Source organism: Primulina tabacum, chromosome 11 (genome assembly GCF_025594145.1).
Source record: "Primulina tabacum isolate GXHZ01 chromosome 11, ASM2559414v2, whole genome shotgun sequence".
In the NCBI taxonomy this organism is placed as follows: Eukaryota; Viridiplantae; Streptophyta; class Magnoliopsida; order Lamiales; family Gesneriaceae; genus Primulina; species Primulina tabacum.
This window is the reverse complement of record NC_134560.1, coordinates 665,108-684,741: the sequence shown is the minus strand read 5'-3', so window position 1 is coordinate 684,741 and position 19,634 is coordinate 665,108. Positions and strand designations below refer to the sequence as shown.

Sequence of the window (19,634 nt, the reverse complement as noted above, 5' to 3'; positions counted from 1 at the left end):
TTACTTAATATTAATATCAATTATTTTTTCCATTTTAATAATTTTCTTGGACTTTAATTTAAATTCTAAATTAAATTAATTACGTTATTTATTGTTCGATTTCACTATCATTTGAATACATTCAATTAATTATTAAAAATAAATTTTAAAATAATTAGATTTAAAAAAAACTTCAAAAAATTATATATATGAAGGACTCATGATAAAGTATGTGAGGGCTTTGAATGAAAAGTCATTCAAATAAATTCTAAACTAAATATTGACAAATGAAAAAATAAAAAAATTAAAATAATCATTATTAATTTTAAATTAAATAAAACGATTTGAAAATAAAATTATATTTAATTACATTTTAAATTTATTTTGTCAAACTAATAATTTCTAAATGCATGAACAAATATAATATATTATAAACCTAAATTTAATTGTGAATTTAAATAATATTAATAAAAAAATTAATAAATTTGAATCAGAAGTACCTATAAAAGTGTGGACAAATGAATCGTTCATCCACATACATCGGATGATATGATATTAGAAAATATTGTTGTACAGTTGCTAAAATAAGAAAGAAATATGTAGAAAATCAATCAATTCTTTTATTAGTTTTTTCCCACTAATTTTGATAATAAATAAAACAAATTGAATGATTAATTGTTTTAATTACTCTCATAGATTCTATTTTATTTAAGTCTCCCCATATTTATATATTATCAAATAGTACTCAATCATAACAATAGTGCCGTGACATTTTATTTGTATTTGTAGAGTTATTTACATTCAAGTATATAATGACAATTATATTCATAAAAAGATAATCAAACATTAAATAAAAAAATCAATAAACACTTAATTTAAACCAAAAAAATTATTTTGAGCTTATTCACATATGTTATCACAATTGATACTTTTTCAGCTTATTTTTCTTAAAAAAATCAATGACGGCATCTATTATATGAAGAAGAAAAAAGTAGAGTCAAATGATACATAGATAAAATTTTTATGAAATTGTTTTAAAAAATGACACAAATGAGTCAAAAAGGAGTAAGAGCAAGATATTCCTACAAATAATTCTTAGTATAACGTTATCATAACTAAATTGAAAGTTATGTTGGTGTAGAGTAAGTCTCTTGTGAGACGGTCTGACGAATTTTTATCTGTGAGACGGGTCAATCCTACCGATATTCATAATAAAAAGTAATACTCTTAGCATAAAAAATAATACTTTTTCATGGATGACACAAATAAGAGATTTGACTCACGAAATTGATCCGTGAGACCGTCTCACAAGAGTCTTTGTGGTTGGTGTAATGAGAATCACCAGTTGTGCAAATAATATATACAAATTAGAATTTAAATGAGAAGGAGAAAATAGTCTATAATTAATTTTTTATATTTTTTGCTAAAATTCTAAATTTCTATTTTTGTGATGCCTTTGAATTTGTATAGAGGAATAGATAATTTTATATATTTACAATTGTAAAACAATTAAGTTATGACAATTATATCACTTAAATTTATATGATATAATAAATTTTAAAATATGAAGTCGAAACTTTTATTCATGATGCAATACTCCACCGAACATATATATACTTGACGAATAAAAGGAGAGAAGATCCCGGTCTGACGAATTTTTATCTGTGAGACGGGTCAATCCTACCGATATTTACAATAAAAAGTAATACTCTTAGCATAAAAAATAATACTTTTTCATGAATGACACAAATAAGAGATTTGACCCACGAAATTGATCCATGAGACCGTCTCACAAGAGTCTTTGTGGTTGGTGTAATGAGAATCACCAGTTGTGCAAATAATATATACAAATTAGAATTTAAATGAGAAGGAGAAAATAGTCTATAATTAATTTTCTATATTTTTTGCTAAAATTTTAAATTTTTATTTTTGTGATGCCTTTGAATTTGTATAGAGGAATAGATAATTTTATATATTTACAATTGTAAAACAATTAAGTTATGACAATTATATAACTTAAATTTATATGATATAATAAATTTTAAAATATGAAGAAAAAAAAGTTAGACCATTATAAATATGACATTATCATCATTCATCTGGCACCACTAAAATATTTTTATTATCATGAGTTGCAATTTAACCATCTCGATTAATAATTAATAAGAATTGATTATCCATTATTATTACTATATTATTATTATTTATTATCTCATGTCTCACCATTTTGTGATGTTAAATTTTATTGTTTTTAATTAACAAAAAAAGAGGAAAAAGTTGAAGAAGTGGCATAATATGAATCTAATTTATTGATAACCTTCTAACAATAATCAATTGAATTGGAAAATATTATTATACTTGAGTAATTATAATTTATTCTAATTCAAATTTATTAACTTTTTAATGTCAAATATATATAGAATTCATTAGTAGTGTACATGATTTTACTTTTCAAACGATAATAAGAAACATCTTAAAATATAAATATATAATAAAAATGAATTCAAATTTTCTGTTAATAGCTTCGAACCTTAGCAAATGTAATTCTAAAAAAATGAGAGGATAATGATTATGATGATACATGACACTGAATATTAATTTAGAGTTGTGGTATTTTTTTCTCTTTTCTGAGATAGAATAGTGATATTTCAATTATTAATTTAAGTAAATGAATCTCCATTTAATAAAATTGTTGGAAATGAAGTTTTCTTAGTTCACTGCTTTAAGCAAATATATCTAGGGTATAGAAGGGGTTAGGGATGACAATTTTCTCCACGGGTTTGGGACCCTGCGGGGAAAACCCAAAACGGGGATGAGATCCTCGATTTTTTCGGGTTGAGGTTCGGGATCGGATATTTTTTTAAATCTCCGAAGTTGTTCGGGGCGGATACGAGGTTACTATCCCATCTCCGAACTCGCCCCGCCCCATTGTCAATTTTAGAAGGGATGAATGTAGTATTTATTTATTTTATTTTCAATTCTTTTGTTTAAATATATTAATTTTTTTCTCAAAATACAATTTGTGTCCATATGCTTTACGTAGCTAATGTAATGTTTTATTATTTTTTTATATAATTTATTGACTAACAAAATGTAGGTTTGTGAAAGATTTCGAATTTACGATATTGGTTATAGTTTAGAATATAACTTAAAATGAAAAATTGTTGTCACATGTTCTTAATTATTCCAAAATTATAATTAAGTACTATTTTAGATTTTCAAGATGTAATTTTTACATTTTAGGAACATATTTATCAATTAATTGATGTAATGAGTAGATAAATATCAACATCATATACTAAAATATTTTCTTCCACTTTTATATTGATTAATTAATTAAAATATATTCATACAATTCTATTTACACTCTTATATTGCTTAATCAAATTAACTAATTCAATAGATACAAAAATAATATTTTTTTATGAAAGTTTATTTTTTTTGTTATATTTCAAATTTTATTGGTGAAAATCATACCAATAGTTTAAACTCTATATTTAATAATTATTATATGAGTTTATTTGGTATTACCATATAATCTTATTTGAATATGTATTTCTTTACATATGTTGATTTATTTATTATTTTAAACTTATTTAACAAGAAATTAATAGTCATTAATGTTAGCCTACGAAAGATCGATATATAGACTTTATTATCCATGATATAGAATTGTAAAAATAAAAAGTAAAATTTTTTTAGGAGGTTAAATTAAATATTATGAATCATATTTTACTATCAATATTACTATTTCATTTGTTTTAATATTGTTTTTATAAGTTAGTCACAGTGATTTTAAATTGATAATGATTTGTTTTAGTATGCTTCGCTTTTGTAGATTATGATTTATACATTGATAAAATCCATAATTTGGTTGGTGTTTAGATTATTATGTTTTATACGCGGTGTTTGAATATATAATTTTTTTAAAAAATTTGTTTCAATTCATTTTTCTATATATATTATATTCATCACAATTTATTATATAACATAAAATTAACTGCTTGAATTTTAATTATGTGAAACAATTTTGAAAGTAAGTTATATAAATTCTTATAAAGTGTCTAATATGATAAGAAATTAAGTCCAGATAAATAACAAAATGATTCAAATTATTTTTTAAAAAATCAATTTTTTTTATTTTAATAATATAATTGATATCACGTGCAACGCACGTGCATTATACTAGTACCTATAAAAGTGTCGATCATAGAAAAGTTTTCTCATTGTGTACGGACATTATTACCGTTCACATGTTTATTTATTTTCATTATTAGGTAACATATGTGATAATTTCACATTTAGTCTATTAATTAATAATTAATACTAATTAACCACATTTTATGGTTATAATTTTGTCTTTTGACTTTATTCTTCATGTTCTTAAATATTTGAGCTAATTTTAAAAAAAACATATTATTAAATTTACTTAATATTAATATCAACTATTTTTTTCATATTAATAATTTTTTTAGACTTTCATTTAAATTCTAACTTAAATTAATTATGTTATTTATTGTTAGACTTATATATATATATATATATATATATATATATTATTTATTTATTTATTTATTTATTTATATTTATATATATAAGTGTGGATCATAGAAAAGTTTTCTCATTGTGAACGGACATTATTACCCTTCACATGTTTACTTATTTTCATTATTAGGTAATATATGTGGTAATTTCACATTTACTCTATTAATTAATAATTAATATTAATTAACCATATTTTATGGTTATAATTTTGTCTTTTGACTTTCTTCTTCATGTTCTTAAATATTTGAGTTAATTTTAAAAAACATATTATTAAATTTACTTAATATTAATATCAATTATTTTTTTCATATTAATAATTTTTTTGGAGTTTCATTTAAATTCTAACTTAAATTAATGTTGTTATTTATTGTTAGACTTTCACACACACACACACACACACATATATATATATGAAGGAGTCATGATAAAGTATCTGAGTGCTTTGAATGAAGAGTCATTCAAATAAATTCTAAATTTAATATTAACAAATGAAAAAAAAATTAAAATTATCATTATTATTTTTAAACTAAATAAAATGAATTGAATTGAAAATAAAATTATATTTAATCAAAATTTTAAATTTATTTTGTCAAACTATTAATTTCTAAATGCATGAACAAATATAATATTTTATAAACCTAAATTTAATTATGAAATTAAACAATAGTTTTCTAATTATTGTAAATAAGCGTGAGAAATAAAGTTGAGTTATATTTATATTTTAATTTATATGTAGCAAATAATTCATCTCCATGTTCTTAAATGTTTGAGCTATTTTTTAAAAAACATACTATTAAATTTACTTAATATTAATATCAATTATTTTTTCATTTTAATAATTTTCTTGGACTTTCATTTAAATTCTAAATTAAATTAATTACGTTATTTATTGTTCTATTTCACTATCATTTGAATACATTCAATGAATTATTAAAAATAAATTTTAACATAATTAGATTTAAAAAAAAAACTTGAAAAAATTATATATATGAAAGACTATGATAAAGTATCTGAGTGTTTTAAACGAAAGTCGTTCAAATAAATTATAAATTAAAAATTGACAAATGAAAAAATAAAAAAAAATTAAAATAATCATAAGAAACATAAATTGTCAGAGAAAGAAATGAAGCTCAAAACAAGAAGGGAGATTGTTGCCCTTGGCGTTCAGTTTGGTAAGATGAATATTGCTGCCTGGGCAATCGATGATGATAAAGAAAAAGGCGTATCTGGAAATAAAACCATTGGGCCAAATGAGTTTGAACGGATTTAAATATGCAAAAAACTCGGCTGCATGGGAAGAAGCTGAGAAATCTAACCACGCTGCAAGGGGTTTCTCTAATTAGAAAGACTGCTGATATTTCTTTGAACGATCATTTAGTTATCTTATCAAGTGTCAAATTTGATCGAACTATTCGTTGTACAGGTTTAAACGAGAAATAAAAATTCAAGCATGGGAGAGTCGACAGAAAGCAAAGCTTGATGCGGAAATGAGGAGAATCGAGGTAGAGATCTTCTCTCCTTTTATTCGTCAAGTATATATATGTTCGGTGGAGTATTGCATCATGAATAAAAGTTTCGACTAGCCTAAAAGCATTTTGTTCAATTTATGAGTTATTGATCTTTTTCCTAAATTCAGTCCCAAATTGAGCAAATGAAAGCAGAAGCTCAAGCAAAGATGCTGAAGAAGGTAGCATTGTCGAGACAAAAATCAGAGGAAATGCGAAATTGTGTTGAAACCAGAAGAAATAGCCAGGCCGAAAAAACCACAGCACAAGCAGAGTACATTCGCCAAACTGGTCGAATCCCATCATCTCCTTTTGTCTGCTATGGTTGGTTGTTGTCCAACCAGGAGAGATACAGATAGGATACGTAACGAAATAGCCAACAAGGAAAACTAAAATATTGAGCAGGTGCAGAGTTTCAAGTTCCATTGGCGCAGTTCTCTGATGAGCCCTGGAAGTATAATCTGAAAGTTCGAATCTTCGTATGGGATGCGATTACGATGATGCAATTATTATTGTTTTGTTTTTATCTGTATAGCTCGGAGTCGACATTTTGAGGCATTTCCTGTTATAAGCTTGTTCAATGTTCTCTCAAATTGAAGAAAGTGTTTCTTGTTTCGCTTCCTATCCTAAATCCATGCGCCTGGAGTTTGAACTTTTCAACGATGAATAAACAAGTCGGGACAGGAAATTCTTAAATGCTATGCCACGTACACTTTTATGATTCAAGGCTATTTTGATTTTAGCACTGAAACATAGCTTCTACTTGAAATGCTCATGTTAAAAGCAGGATATTTCTTTTCCTCGCACATACAGAAGCAACATTAATATTACAAGCATATATAACTGTTTTTTTTTTTAAATTCAATTAGAAATCAAGGGTGCCAACAGATGGTATTCCCGAACCCATATTTCTGGCTTCCTGCTGTCCAACATAACCATCGCAAGTGCCATTCTGAAGGGGCGACCTCTGAACGGGGACCGAACTCAGGAGCTCAACCCCTCGTTTTCCCATCTCTTGTACTTCTTGAGGCGACAGAATCTTGATACACCATACGCTGTCAACAAATTCCCTGGAATATAGTGATGACAAGGAATGTGCATCAAAAGTGAACGGATACCAGTGTCCTCGTTTGCAATAGATGTATAGAAGAAAAGATGGAAAACTTACGGCCAGGGGTCATCGCCTAGGAGAAGAACATCGTTCTCTCGGTCCACAAATACAAGCTGCCAGCCTGATCTCAATGGGTCCTCAAGTTGGCCTTCAAGGCCAAACATCAGTGCAAGTTCACCACGTAGCTCGTGATAGTTGCTAAATTTGCTTATGTCGAGTGACCTTCCAAACGACCCTGCCTTGTAAACCTGTTGACGAAGAAATATTCATGTAAGATTAACTTATGTCGCATAGTTGCAGATATTTAGTTTGTTCTTATGCACGATAGCATCTCCATTTTGACTGCTTTGAGTTATAATCGCAACCTAACCTTAACAAAGGCTCTGTCGGGTGGGTTAGCATGACCCACAATATCGAACGACCCTAAGAAACCTGACTCATTGACGCATTGGCTTGAAGTCACAGTCGGGTTCAGTGAATAATCTGCACCAGAGCTACTGATGTAGCTGGAAGAAGCATATGCCATTGTTGCGTTATCAGCATCACTTCCAACTCCTCTATCACTTCCAACTCCTCGAAGATTTGACATCCCATTTTGAATAAGAAGGGAGGAGTCTATATTGACCCCAAACAGAAAGTGGTTTTGCGGATCAGTGCAACCTTCTTGCTCAATGAGACACTCCCTACCAGGAAATGGAGGCAAAGAAACGGGACTTTGGGATACATTTTCGTATGATGGTCCCAAATTATCTGTTTGCTGTGAAGCACCTGGTGACACACTTCCAGAAAGAAGAGGATCAAGAGCGACCCGTTTTGTTGGCCAGCCGTTGGAAGATAACAAGTTGTTGGATCTATGCATATTGAGAAAGTTCGAAGCCTCACCCTGGGTGACTGAACAGAATAAATTGTGTAAAGGAGAGTTAATATCACTAGCAACTTCTTTGATATTTGAGTCAGAATAGTTCTGCCGCATGGAAGACATGGATTGTAGTGTTGGAGACTGGACTTGAGGGTTTGAAGACAGTTGAGATAGGATAGGTGCGACATTCGTAACCTGTTGATGAGGAGTCCGGTGCTGATGCTGGACATGTATATTATTGAATGAGTTCTGATGGTGCAAATGTTGCTGAAGATTAGCATGAGATTGCGGTGCTTGTGAATGGCTTCCTTGCAGACTCTGGAAAAACGGAGCCGGGGGCTGAGACTGCTGTAACATCTGAGGTTGGACCAAAGTGCCAGGCCTGTTGCTGGCAATAGCAAGGGGTTGCTGGAATTGCAAACTTGGAGATAGGATCGGCTGTCTCGAAGGATCTACAGCCCTCATTTCTTGAAGAGCGGCAGCAGCCATAGCTTGGTATACATCATTTTGTATACCAAGCATTGAAGTTTCCAGCCTCTGTTGCATCCATGGTGAGACCCCCATTCCTTGAAAGTTGATAGAGTGCACTCCTCTGTCCCCAACTTCTCCTCGGAGCCACATAAGGTTAGAGTTTAATCCCATTTCATCAAGTTTCATCTCTATGGTGCAACAATAAATACAAGCTATGTCGTAAATTAACAACATAATAGATATTTCTGTTATTACCGCTGATGGCATGTATAGTATAATAAGTAGCAAAATGAATTCACTTAATATAACAGACTATTTCTTTCATTCATAGAAAGTGGGTTCCTACCGCTGAAAGAGGGGAGCCCTGGTGGCCATGGTCGCTTCAGTCTCAGAGAAAATGGTGATGGATACATGGGGAATGTTGTTAAAGGCTCAATTTTCCATAGAGACACTCTTAGCTGCCTCTCCCCAGCAGTAGATTCGTCCCAGCCAACCTCCATCAAACAGGTTGACATTCAATTTCACGGCAAGAATTAAATATAAATAAATTATGTTAGGTATCATTGGATTCAGACCAACCAAGAGAAACTAAAGAACACAACAATTTTGTAATATATGAGATCGAGAACATTGTATGTGTGATATACCTTAACTGAACGCCAGTGTGAATTTGGCCACCTGGCGGGATCTAAATCACCTATCCCGGTTATTGTGCCCATGTAACTGAAACAAGAATAGGTCAGAAATCTCACATAATCATGCAACTTGAACTTCTATCAACACCACAGGGAACTCACTATACACAAAAAAAGGAGGATGAACAGAAAATAGAATGAGAAAAATAAACATACCGTCGAACACTAGATTCTTCGGTTTCAAACAGCATCCGAAAACGCATACCCACAGACACTCGAGTGTGATAAACTGCTTTTACATATTTTGCCAGAGGTATGACGAATTCGGATGGACTAGCTCTGAAATTTTTTAAGTTAGTATAATCATGAGAAATTGCATACTATCACTCTTAAGTTGGTAGAATCATGCCATATCTTGGTAGTGTTGGAAAGTACCAAGTTACCTGGGATTATAAAATATGGTGAAACGGCTATTGGTTGCAGCTGCATGAGCAGCAGCAGCAAGAATGCCGAGATGCATACTATCACTCGATAAAACGGATGAAGGCATCACAGTTTGTGGTCGATTAGCACGCCTTATACCAAGAAGCAGTTGATTCTTCTCATTCCTGATAAATGCCCAAAAAGCCAGTATCGCATGGTTCAGTACTGATCAGACATAGGACTTTGAGGGAAAAAACTCAGCAATTTTTTCAATGCCTGACAAGGTCTAATAGATGAAATTTTTAAGGGGACATGTGACGATATTCCAGTTAAATTAAATGCCTACCATATAAAAAGAACCGAATCACCAGCAATCAGTCTTTTTGCGCTCACAAAAACACTCCATCCTGTTGTGAGAAGATGCCTCTTTGGCTGTCCTGAGATAAGTACCAGGTAAATCATATTAAGAATCTGTAGTAGTAGTTGTTGCAACTTGATTCCTTAAGTTAAATGCATGTCAAAAAATACACCTCGAAAAATATGTCTGAACTTCCACTCATTATTATGCAGATCCCTTGCGATCAATTCTTGAGCAGGAGGTTGCAGGGAAAAGTCCTGTAAAATTGGGTTGTACCAACCAAGCTGCATTAGAGGCATACAAACTAAAAAACAGACATTTTTTTAAATGGAAGCTCCCGAAATGATGTTTACCAATGGCGGAAATACTTTTTCTGCGGCACGGCGAGGAACTGAAAATCCACCATGGGTACTGGTGTCACTGGCAGTCAAATTTTTGCAAAAGTAATTTGTTGGCTGTTTACTGGGGGTTCCCAAATCCGCCGGAAGAAATGAAATCTCCTTCTGTTCTTGCTGCAAATACGGTAACAAAGAAACAAAAATACCCAGAAAAAAATTGAGACACAGAAAACATGAAGAAAAAGTTGATGAGGATTTAGTGAACATACTGTGCTCAGGGGTTGCAAGGTCATTTGGGCGTAAACCTCGTCTGTCTCTAGATCAGCCTACTTGAACAAAATACTAAGATTCTACAAGAGATATCCAATAACGGCAATTAAAACACAACAAAACTTGGAAAAATGCATACATGCATCGTCATGTTATGAAGCTGGCAAATGAGTTGCGGAGGCAAGCTTGGGTAATTAGGTATCTGTGCATCAACTTCCTTGTTGGTAGACACAGCAACCTGTGCAGTATGTATCAAGAAACAATGACATTCAACAGAACTTTCGCATGTAGGATATTGATCTCCTCGTTACTAAACCAGAGTACTCGAAATGAATGGTAGAATTCGAATCTCAAACAAAATACAGGGGATTTGACGGTTGCAGATCATGAAAAGAGAAATTAAACGCTCTCAAAAATGGATGTGGTAAGATAAGTTGTTTCTTCTTTGTAGATTTCATAAGAATTATATACCTTCAATTTCAATGTCAAGAAATACGAAAATGAAAAAAAGAGTGTTATTTACACAAACTACAATTGAAATACACAAGCAAGAATCAAACCTGTTCGCTGTGACCTTGAGGAAAATACACAACATGGCTTCCAATAGCAGCTAAAGAAACAAGAGGACCCGCACAGGCATGCCAAAGTTCAGAATTTAAGCAGTTCTTGTCTCCTGCTAATCAATTTCAAACAAAACTATTCACTTCCTGTTAAAACAGTACTAAAGACGTGAGAATTAACCTTAATTCCAGTTTCTCAATTGGCAGACTGAGGTCTATAAACTTTTCCAAATCACGAGGAGTATAGTCAAGAATGGCAATATAACATACCCTTTCAAGAAAATGACTTGCTGACACTAATATTCAACTTATACAACCAATGTAAAAAAAAAAGCCTCATACAATCCAAAAACATACTTAAGTTCTAGAAAAGGAACAAAGTTTGTTTACCGTCAGGAGATTGCTGGTTTAGACCAACGGCGGAGGGCTTCATTTTGCAGATTCGATAAGAAACGAGTTGGAGCAGAATAATTACAGCCAACAACTACACATTTTCATCACAAAATCCCAACCTATGATTCCCAAAAGCAAAGCTGCTCCATTTGCCTCATTTCTACCCCAAAATAGCACAATATATATATTTTGTACTCTGAGTAACCCACTAAAATCAAAAGCATGAACTGGATTTTCCGTGCTATCCACATCCCTTTATCAATTCACCAACTACAGGGTAAGAAACTCGGAGAAGTAATAAAAATTGAAGTCTTCATATGAATATACCGTTGCTAGACGACCCAAAGCTACCCTCCAAAATGTTCGACGTTAACCTACTCCACTACAAAACACAAAAAATTTCAGCTTCATCAGAACTCTCTCTTGTTGACCCAAATATTCAGGACCATATACTAACAAGCAACAAATTTAAACGTCAGCCTTTCACCAAAAGAACACGGCATTCAGCTCCAGACAGCAGAAGAATAACACACACACGATCTTTAGTAAAAGAGAATCCCAAAAGAACGAACCTCCAAACTTTCTTCAGATCTCAGCTTCAATCGAAAAAACAAACAAAACTGCAGTAAAGATTCAATTTTGAGCTTCTAGAACCAAGATTCACCACTAAAAAGAAATCCCCAAAACCAAAAACCCAATTCCCCCTGACAAGTTGCACAACTTCAGCCCGAGGATTGTGCACAAACTAAGCCTATCGATCAGTACAAATGGTATTCCATTCCACTATCAAATTCAAAGCACAAAAACATCAAATCTTCATGCGTGGATGGTTACCACTAATCATACGTAAATAAGTTAGTATTAAAATCAAGAGGTGAGCTAGTCTAGTAATGATGGAAATGGTGGAACTGAGATACAGTAGAGAGTTTGCTTTCTCTCATCATTACTGCAAAAAATTTTATCACACAACCTCATCTCTCTCTTCTCCCAATAAATAAGTGCGTCAGTAATACAGAATCCTTCATTCAGGTCCTTAAATTGTATGTATTATTATCTTTCCTCCCCTCAACCAGATGACCCCTTTTTTTCCTTTTTTATTATATCATACGCCATTTAATAAGCCAGGATAAGCGAGCGAGTGTGTGTGTCTGTCAGATATTTTTCAAATCCCAAATCTTGACTGAAACTTGGTGCTGCCACTCGGTGAAATGAATTTGGAGCGGTCGTTCTTTACTTATAATATAAATACATTGTGCATCTGCCGTATCGATAAATTAATATTTATTTCTTGAATGTGTTGGAATGAACCTTAATGATTTTCCATTTTTCTATTTTTAAATTTATTTGATTTTCATTTTTTTTGATAGATCTATTATTTGGTGAAATATTTACCCGATTTTGAAATTTGCCAAGTTAATATTTCGAAATATTTTAATTAAAATTAATCTCTTAACTTTTTTGTTTTTAAAGATACATTTTGATATTTATATTTTTTGTGGGTGTTGCAGTGAAGCAATGGCAGTGGGCCCATACAATGCAATAATTAAACATCTTAATAGGATATAAAACGGCACTTCTGTCCTTGAAAGTTTCGGGTAAAAACTTGTTTGTGATGATATTATCTTTCATGTTTTGTTTGAGATCAATATTTTATTTGAGTTATTAATGAAAAAATATTATTTTTTATGTTAATAGTATTATTTTTTATTTTGAATATCGGTAGAGTTGACTAATCTTATTACATATAAAGATTCGTGAGATGTTTCATAAGAGAGCTATCAAAATTTTTTATATTAGGTTGAGAACTATAATTGTTATCTTACAATATACATTAAATAAATTTTCGAAAAAATATTGATATAAAAATTAAACTCTTAAAAACTCTAATTAAACATTAACATATTTCATTGAGTCAAACAGTATGGAGCAACACTTTTTAATTGAATCTTTATGAGATATTGGGGGGCATTGGGAAAATAAACATCAAGTGAAGGTGGGGCTTGGGATCGGAGGAGTCGTAGTTGGTTCGCCAATTTATGGGCAATATAGAGCCCAAAATGATTTTACAATTATTTCTTCCACTTTTATTATTAGTATTTGGGTAAGATAAAAAGCAAATCTCGAATGGATTTACTCTATGGTGATAATAAATTTAAGATATTCAATTCTTAGTTTTGCCATTATTATATGTTTTGGTGACAAAAAAAAGAGTGTGTGTGTGTGGAAATTGCTAGATAGGATTTTCCAACGAATTGAAAAGATCAAATATATTGAACCAAAAAAGGAAAAATCAAAACAAGCAATTTAATTTCCAAGAACACGTGAACATTGTCAAGTTTGGCATTCGGTTCTTGTTCATAAACGGAACAATGAATTATATAAATCCAAACCACTCAATTATTTAATGGGAATTCGATTCGGTACGGGGTGATCGTCTCCATTATCAATCACACATGCACTGTTGGGGCAAGTTTTTTTTCAACTGTCCCACTCGTTATTTATTGTGAGTAACCATACAAGTAGATCGGTCCACGAAAATGATCCCAATACACACACACACATACACACATACATACATACACACATACACACATACACACATACATACATACGTGATCCTATCATCCAAAGTAAGCGTGAGGTACATAAATTACTAACAACTTTTATAACCGTCGTATTCCAACCAAATCTTGAATGTTAAAATAAATTATTTCATTTTGTACTGTTGAATCATCTGATTTCGACGAAGACATTACGATCCATTAGTTAATTATGTGTAAAATAGCAGTACGTGGGACTCTGATTTCAATTCAGTTCAATGCTAGTCAAGTCTGCAAGCTGGAATTGATTGATCCAACGGGGGGGGGGGGGGGGGGGGGGGGGGGGGGGGACGTACGGAAACCTATTAGTTACTCCGTAGCCTAGGAATGTTTTGTTTCGATTCATCAATAGATTTTTTTCTCCTAAATAATTAAAAATTGGTACAATACGTAATTAAATGTAATAAATATATCGATCAATTGTGGGGATTTAATTTGGCTAAGGATGATGTGTATATATATATATATATCTCACATTTTCTGAACATAAAACAAAAGCCAGCCAAATTAATAAAGGGAATAAACATTTGAAATAATTCTAGTATTAATCGATTCATCTTACTGCATTTTTAATATCTCATCTTATTTTATATATAAAAAAAGAAATGAATAATTTTATTTTGATGGGAAAGTGGGTGGGGAATGCATCCAGGAAAACAACAGCTCATGGATTAGATCTTTGGGACCCAACTCCCAATTCTCCATATCCCCGACGATTTTTTAAGATCAGATTAAATTTATTGGCTTCGCCTCAATTTCTTTTATTTATTAATTAATGATGAGACATCTAATTAAATTGAATTTATTTATTATCATTATAAGTGAGTGGGTGACTTATTATAGGTTGATTTTTTATTTTGATTTTACAAAATAAAGAAATGCAACCTATCAAAGCTGATCGGTACCTAAATATGTCACTAGTACATATTATAAGAATATAAATTTTAAGATTCTATATATTTGAGCATGGTGGGGCTGTAGCCTTTAGTAGTTGTTGGATATGCTTAGAAATTCTTTCCCAAATAACTTTTTTTTTTAAAAAATAAAATAAAATAAAATCCCTACCAGAAGACGACTCCACTTGCGACACGTTATGTTTTATATTAAATATCTATAAAAAATTTTTTTATCTCATTAAATTAAATACACACACACACACACACACAGTATATTAAGGTTGAGATATTACCTTTTCTCATTTGATGACTATTTATTCATAGAAATACCACATTTGTAAAATTGATGTACGTTTATGCCATTTGATGAATATATATTTAAAAAAATGTAAATTTTCAAAATTGTTCTCAAACAGGAAGATTTTTGTATTTGTTTTTCATTTTTGTGGTTTTACGTTATAAAAAAAAAAAAAAAACTTTATAAACACGCAACGAGTACACCCAAATACTAAAATTAGATGAAAATTATCCATAAAACTCATGGATGCCGACAATTAATTAATTAGCAACGAGGTTGTATATATTAATCCGTCTTAAAATACATGCAGAATTAAGCATCTTTATAATAAGTTATAATTAGCATGCACCGAATTAATAGTAATCTTAATTAGGTAAGCCACGTCGATTTGTAAAATCATTTGGCAAATTTAAACATCAATGTATTTTTTCTTTTGAGGTGCACTAATGATCATTAATCTTGCCTAAAAAGATTTTGATTAGTGGAGCCCAAGTGTTAATGATGTTCGTGTGAGGCAAAGAAACTGATAATCTTTTTGACCAAGTGGGGATTTATTGATTTTTAGGGAATATAACGATTGTGATTAGTGTCTAATATCTTCAAAGTTTATTAATTAAGAGTTGACCGAATGTTTTTGTTCTATGACCTATAACATGATTGATAAATATATTATAAGGAAAAGGGAGGCAGACAAACAAGAAAAAAAAAACAAACAAACAAACAAATCATTCGTTGCTTCTTCTTTTTTTTTTAAATTATGTTTTTGGCGACATACATACATGTTCCAGCACTATTTAATGGAAAAAATTTAAAAATAAATAAATGAAAACCACGTACCAAATTTGTTATTCTAATACCCGACCTAACTAATCATTCCTACATCATCTCCCCGCGATACAAGGAACAAAGGGGTCCTTAATTTTTCATTACTCGAAAGTATCTGTTTTTCTTCATAAAAAGGGAACAATGATTTCAAGTTTTCAGAGGAAATGGTGCTTAGAAAATAACTCGGACAACCTAATAAATTTGATTAGGGTCGAATGAGTGAAAAACCTACTTTCTTTGAAATGTTTTTTGTCAGAGCACAAAATAGATTTCAAATAATTCGGAGTACTGATTTTTCAGAGATGGGACCATTTATTTATATATATATATATATATATATATATATATATAAATCGGTTGGACCATTTATACGATAAGATTGAAATTGACGTCATATCAAAATTATATATATCAAATCTATCATATGCATTATATATATATATATATACATACAATAAATGACATTAATTCTGATATAGTACATACAATTTATAATAAAAAATATTATAAAATAAGGTAATTCAAAAGAGTCGAAAGGAAAGTAAAGATATACCTGTGAAGCACTTTTGAAGATTGTAAGGAATCAAGTAGATAGTGTAGGACCTCGGTAACAGTGTTAAGATAACGTATACACGTTGGTTTAACAAAGAGTAAGAGCAATCAACATCTAAAACTTAAATTATGAATAATTTATTACACCGAAATTATTTTATTTTTTATGGATCAATTCACCACAAACACATCAACATATATGCTTCTTCATCATCCTATTATATTTAAGCATGCTTTGCAGAGATGATGAATACAATTAATAATATTCAAGTGTCAAGAATTTAGGGATCCATGCTCATATAGGACACACATACTGACATACTAGTATAATAGAAGATGACATTGTATTCTCCCATATAAACTAATTACAAACAAGTCTTCATTGCTCTCACCATTCATGTCCTTTTATGCGGGACGTCTCTCAAAAAATGCCCAGAGAGACCTAAAGAATTAGCATCATCAGTACTTATAACGAGCCCAAGCACCCACTGACAGATACGATGATCTTACGACAATTTGATGGCCCACACATATATTACTTAAATAATTAACATGCCAGTCACTCGAATGGTCTGGTCAGTATTTTTGAAAAAAAAAAAAAAAAACAAAATTTAAACTACTAGGTTGCGCAACGTAGGCCTGGTTTACATGAGATACTATCGGGCTAATCCCATCTGTAAGTGGGCTAGAAAATAAGCAGCGCAAAGAACAAGCGAAATAGTATGCTTTCCAAATTCCAATTTAAAAACTTGTATTCATAAAGAGCCACAGCCACTTTCCACTTTGGGGATGATGCCTAGATTAGAACCATTGTAATACGAGCACCACTTTTCTTTCCTTCAATATATTTTTTTTTTTGTCATGATTTGGGCCGGAACTAGTTTAGATATTCCTTTGCTGATATGGTAAGTTATGATATCATTTTACTAACACCATATTAGTATTGTTATGATCCATGTTAATCTATAACTTTTGATGTAGTAAAATATCTGGCCACCAATATCACTTAATATTATTATTATTTTTTGTTTCGGATGTGGAGATATGGTAAGTTAAGGTATCCTTCAACCTAGATTTGTGCTTCGGATATAAAGCTTTCGCTCACAGAAATAACATACATAGAAGCAACTAAATACGCAAATCATGCTCAGCAGGAACAAAGAAAATCTTACCAGATACAGGCAACTCCCCTGCTTGTGTATTTTTTACCCAAAAAAAAAAAAAAAAACGCAGGTTCAGTCATGAATGGTCGATGTGAAACTAATAGCAGCTAACTCCTAACTAAGCCTCAAATCAAGACCGCTATAACTTAGAAGAAGAGTGTTCTCACTTTTCACTTCGATGTCTGCATCATATTCGATCCAGTATAAGAACAAACATCTTACCTATTAACTATCATCAGAGTTATAAAAAAAAAACCAGTTAAAACACTAAACAAAACATAAGTCATCCTGTATTAGAAATTTGACATTATTCTGTCATAACACAGAGCAGGACCAATCTTAAGCAAAAACAAAAGAGAAAGGACATCTCAAGCGGGGATCAGCTACGCACATATCCAAATAAGGAAACCGTAATCATGACCGATGCTAAGATGTGAAACACAGATCAAGAAGTTTTCATCACTATTTAACTAAGCAAGAAACTGCAACTACATTTCAAAATTAAACAAGCAGATTGATGTCGTCAATTTTGGTCCAAATATATCAACTGCCAAGTAGTAGATGTACAGCAAAGTGCCATTGAATTCAGAAAGAGCACTATCCACTCACACCCTCAGAATTTGAAGCTTGTTAGAAAATGCAATAGCGACCCAATCAGGCTGCGAAGAAGACCACTGCAGCTGCTCAATCTCTGCCCCAGCTGTGTATGCTAAAATAGGGTCCAAACCCCCCTCTACCGGCTGGCCCATTGAGGAAAGATCCCAAATCAAGGCTTGTGAATCGTCCCCGGCAGTGCACATATGGCAGGAACTATGAGGAGCCCACGCAATAGCATTCACACTCGCCTGATGCCTCTGTAACTCTACAACCGGTGACGTCGGAAATCGGATGTCCAACACTACCACCTTGCTGCTGTCCATTATGACTGTAGCCATGTACCGCGGATCCTGCTTGTTCCACCCAAGCCTTACTAATGGAGTGTCCGGCTCTGAACTTTCGTATATAATCGTAGAATGCTCCTTATCACGAAGGTCAAACACCCTAACCGATCCATCGGCGGAAACGGAGGCGAAAACCCCAACTCCGCCCCACGCGATATCGTAAACCTCCTTATCGTGCGCAATTAACTGCGTATCGACTACTTCCTTCTCGATATCCCAGATGGTGCAAGTCATATCGATACTCGAAGTCCCGATCCTCCTGGGCTCGGCTTCGTTCCAGTCAAACGAGGTCAAAGGCCCGGAGTATTCGCTGTTCCGGTTGTTGTTCAACAAGCTCTTGAGCTCCACGCGCCGCCCATTGTCGGTATCGGAGATTTGCCATATGCGGAGGAAATCGGAAGATGAGGCGAGTAAATCGGGGCGCTGGCACTCTTTATCGGGTATGAAGATGAGTTTGGTGGGAGGATAGGGGTGGTCGAAGGAGAGGGTAGGGTCGGGTCGAATCTCTCCGGTGGAGTCGTCGAGCTGAACGATTTCGACACGGTTGGGATAGTGTTCGAGGAGGCTAGCGATGGCCAGTCGGTACTTTTTGTCCTTGCGTACGCTCCAGTTCATGGCGTAGATGTGCCATGGCGCTTCGTAGGTGTAGATCTCGGACCGCCGCTGTTGCTCGTCCGACCCGTCTTGATTCGGATCACAGCTCACACCCATTTCCCTATCTGCCTGCTTGCCAAAGTGGGGGGGAAACGGTGAGGATAGGATTAAATTAAATATACCATCATGTAAGATTAAATAATAATAAAAATTAAAGGACCCCGACACCCCGTTGAGGTTGAGAGAGAGAGAGATGAGAGAACGGTCAGGCTCCGACCCGAACCCGATCGTATAGGATTAGTTGGGTGATTAGACGGG

The 19,634-nt window shown here is 32.4% G+C and overlaps 2 protein-coding genes across 4 annotated transcripts; both read right to left on the bottom strand.

Annotated features, from left to right (window-relative positions):
• Positions 1 to 6,717: 6,717 nt before the first annotated feature.
• Positions 6,718 to 12,518, bottom strand: LOC142517708 (auxin response factor 6-like). 3 transcript variants are annotated; one of them, XM_075620094.1, is made up of 14 exons: positions 11,445 to 12,518; positions 11,055 to 11,170; positions 10,634 to 10,732; positions 10,494 to 10,550; positions 10,240 to 10,398; positions 10,059 to 10,143; positions 9,875 to 9,965; positions 9,549 to 9,713; positions 9,322 to 9,444; positions 9,118 to 9,193; positions 8,817 to 8,964; positions 7,511 to 8,658; positions 7,198 to 7,388; positions 6,718 to 7,099 (listed from the first exon to the last, which is right to left on the bottom strand). In XM_075620094.1, the coding sequence occupies exons 1-14, from the start codon at positions 11,485 to 11,487 to the stop codon at positions 6,895 to 6,897; spliced, it is 2,706 nt and encodes a 901-aa protein (XP_075476209.1). In that variant the 5' UTR covers positions 11,488 to 12,518; the 3' UTR covers positions 6,718 to 6,894. The 3 variants fall into 3 exon arrangements, with proteins under 3 accessions (XP_075476209.1, XP_075476210.1, XP_075476211.1); XM_075620095.1 differs by having other exon boundaries at positions 11,055 to 11,167; positions 11,445 to 12,517; XM_075620096.1 differs by lacking the exons at positions 10,634 to 10,732; positions 11,055 to 11,170; positions 11,445 to 12,518 and having other exon boundaries at positions 9,875 to 9,960.
• Positions 12,519 to 18,173: 5,655 nt separating this feature from the next.
• LOC142517710 (WD repeat-containing protein LWD1) lies at positions 18,174 to 19,495 on the bottom strand. Its single transcript, XM_075620097.1, has one exon. The coding sequence runs from the start codon at positions 19,431 to 19,433 to the stop codon at positions 18,387 to 18,389; it is 1,047 nt and encodes a 348-aa protein (XP_075476212.1). The 5' UTR covers positions 19,434 to 19,495; the 3' UTR covers positions 18,174 to 18,386.
• Between the last annotated feature and the right edge of the window lie 139 nt (positions 19,496 to 19,634).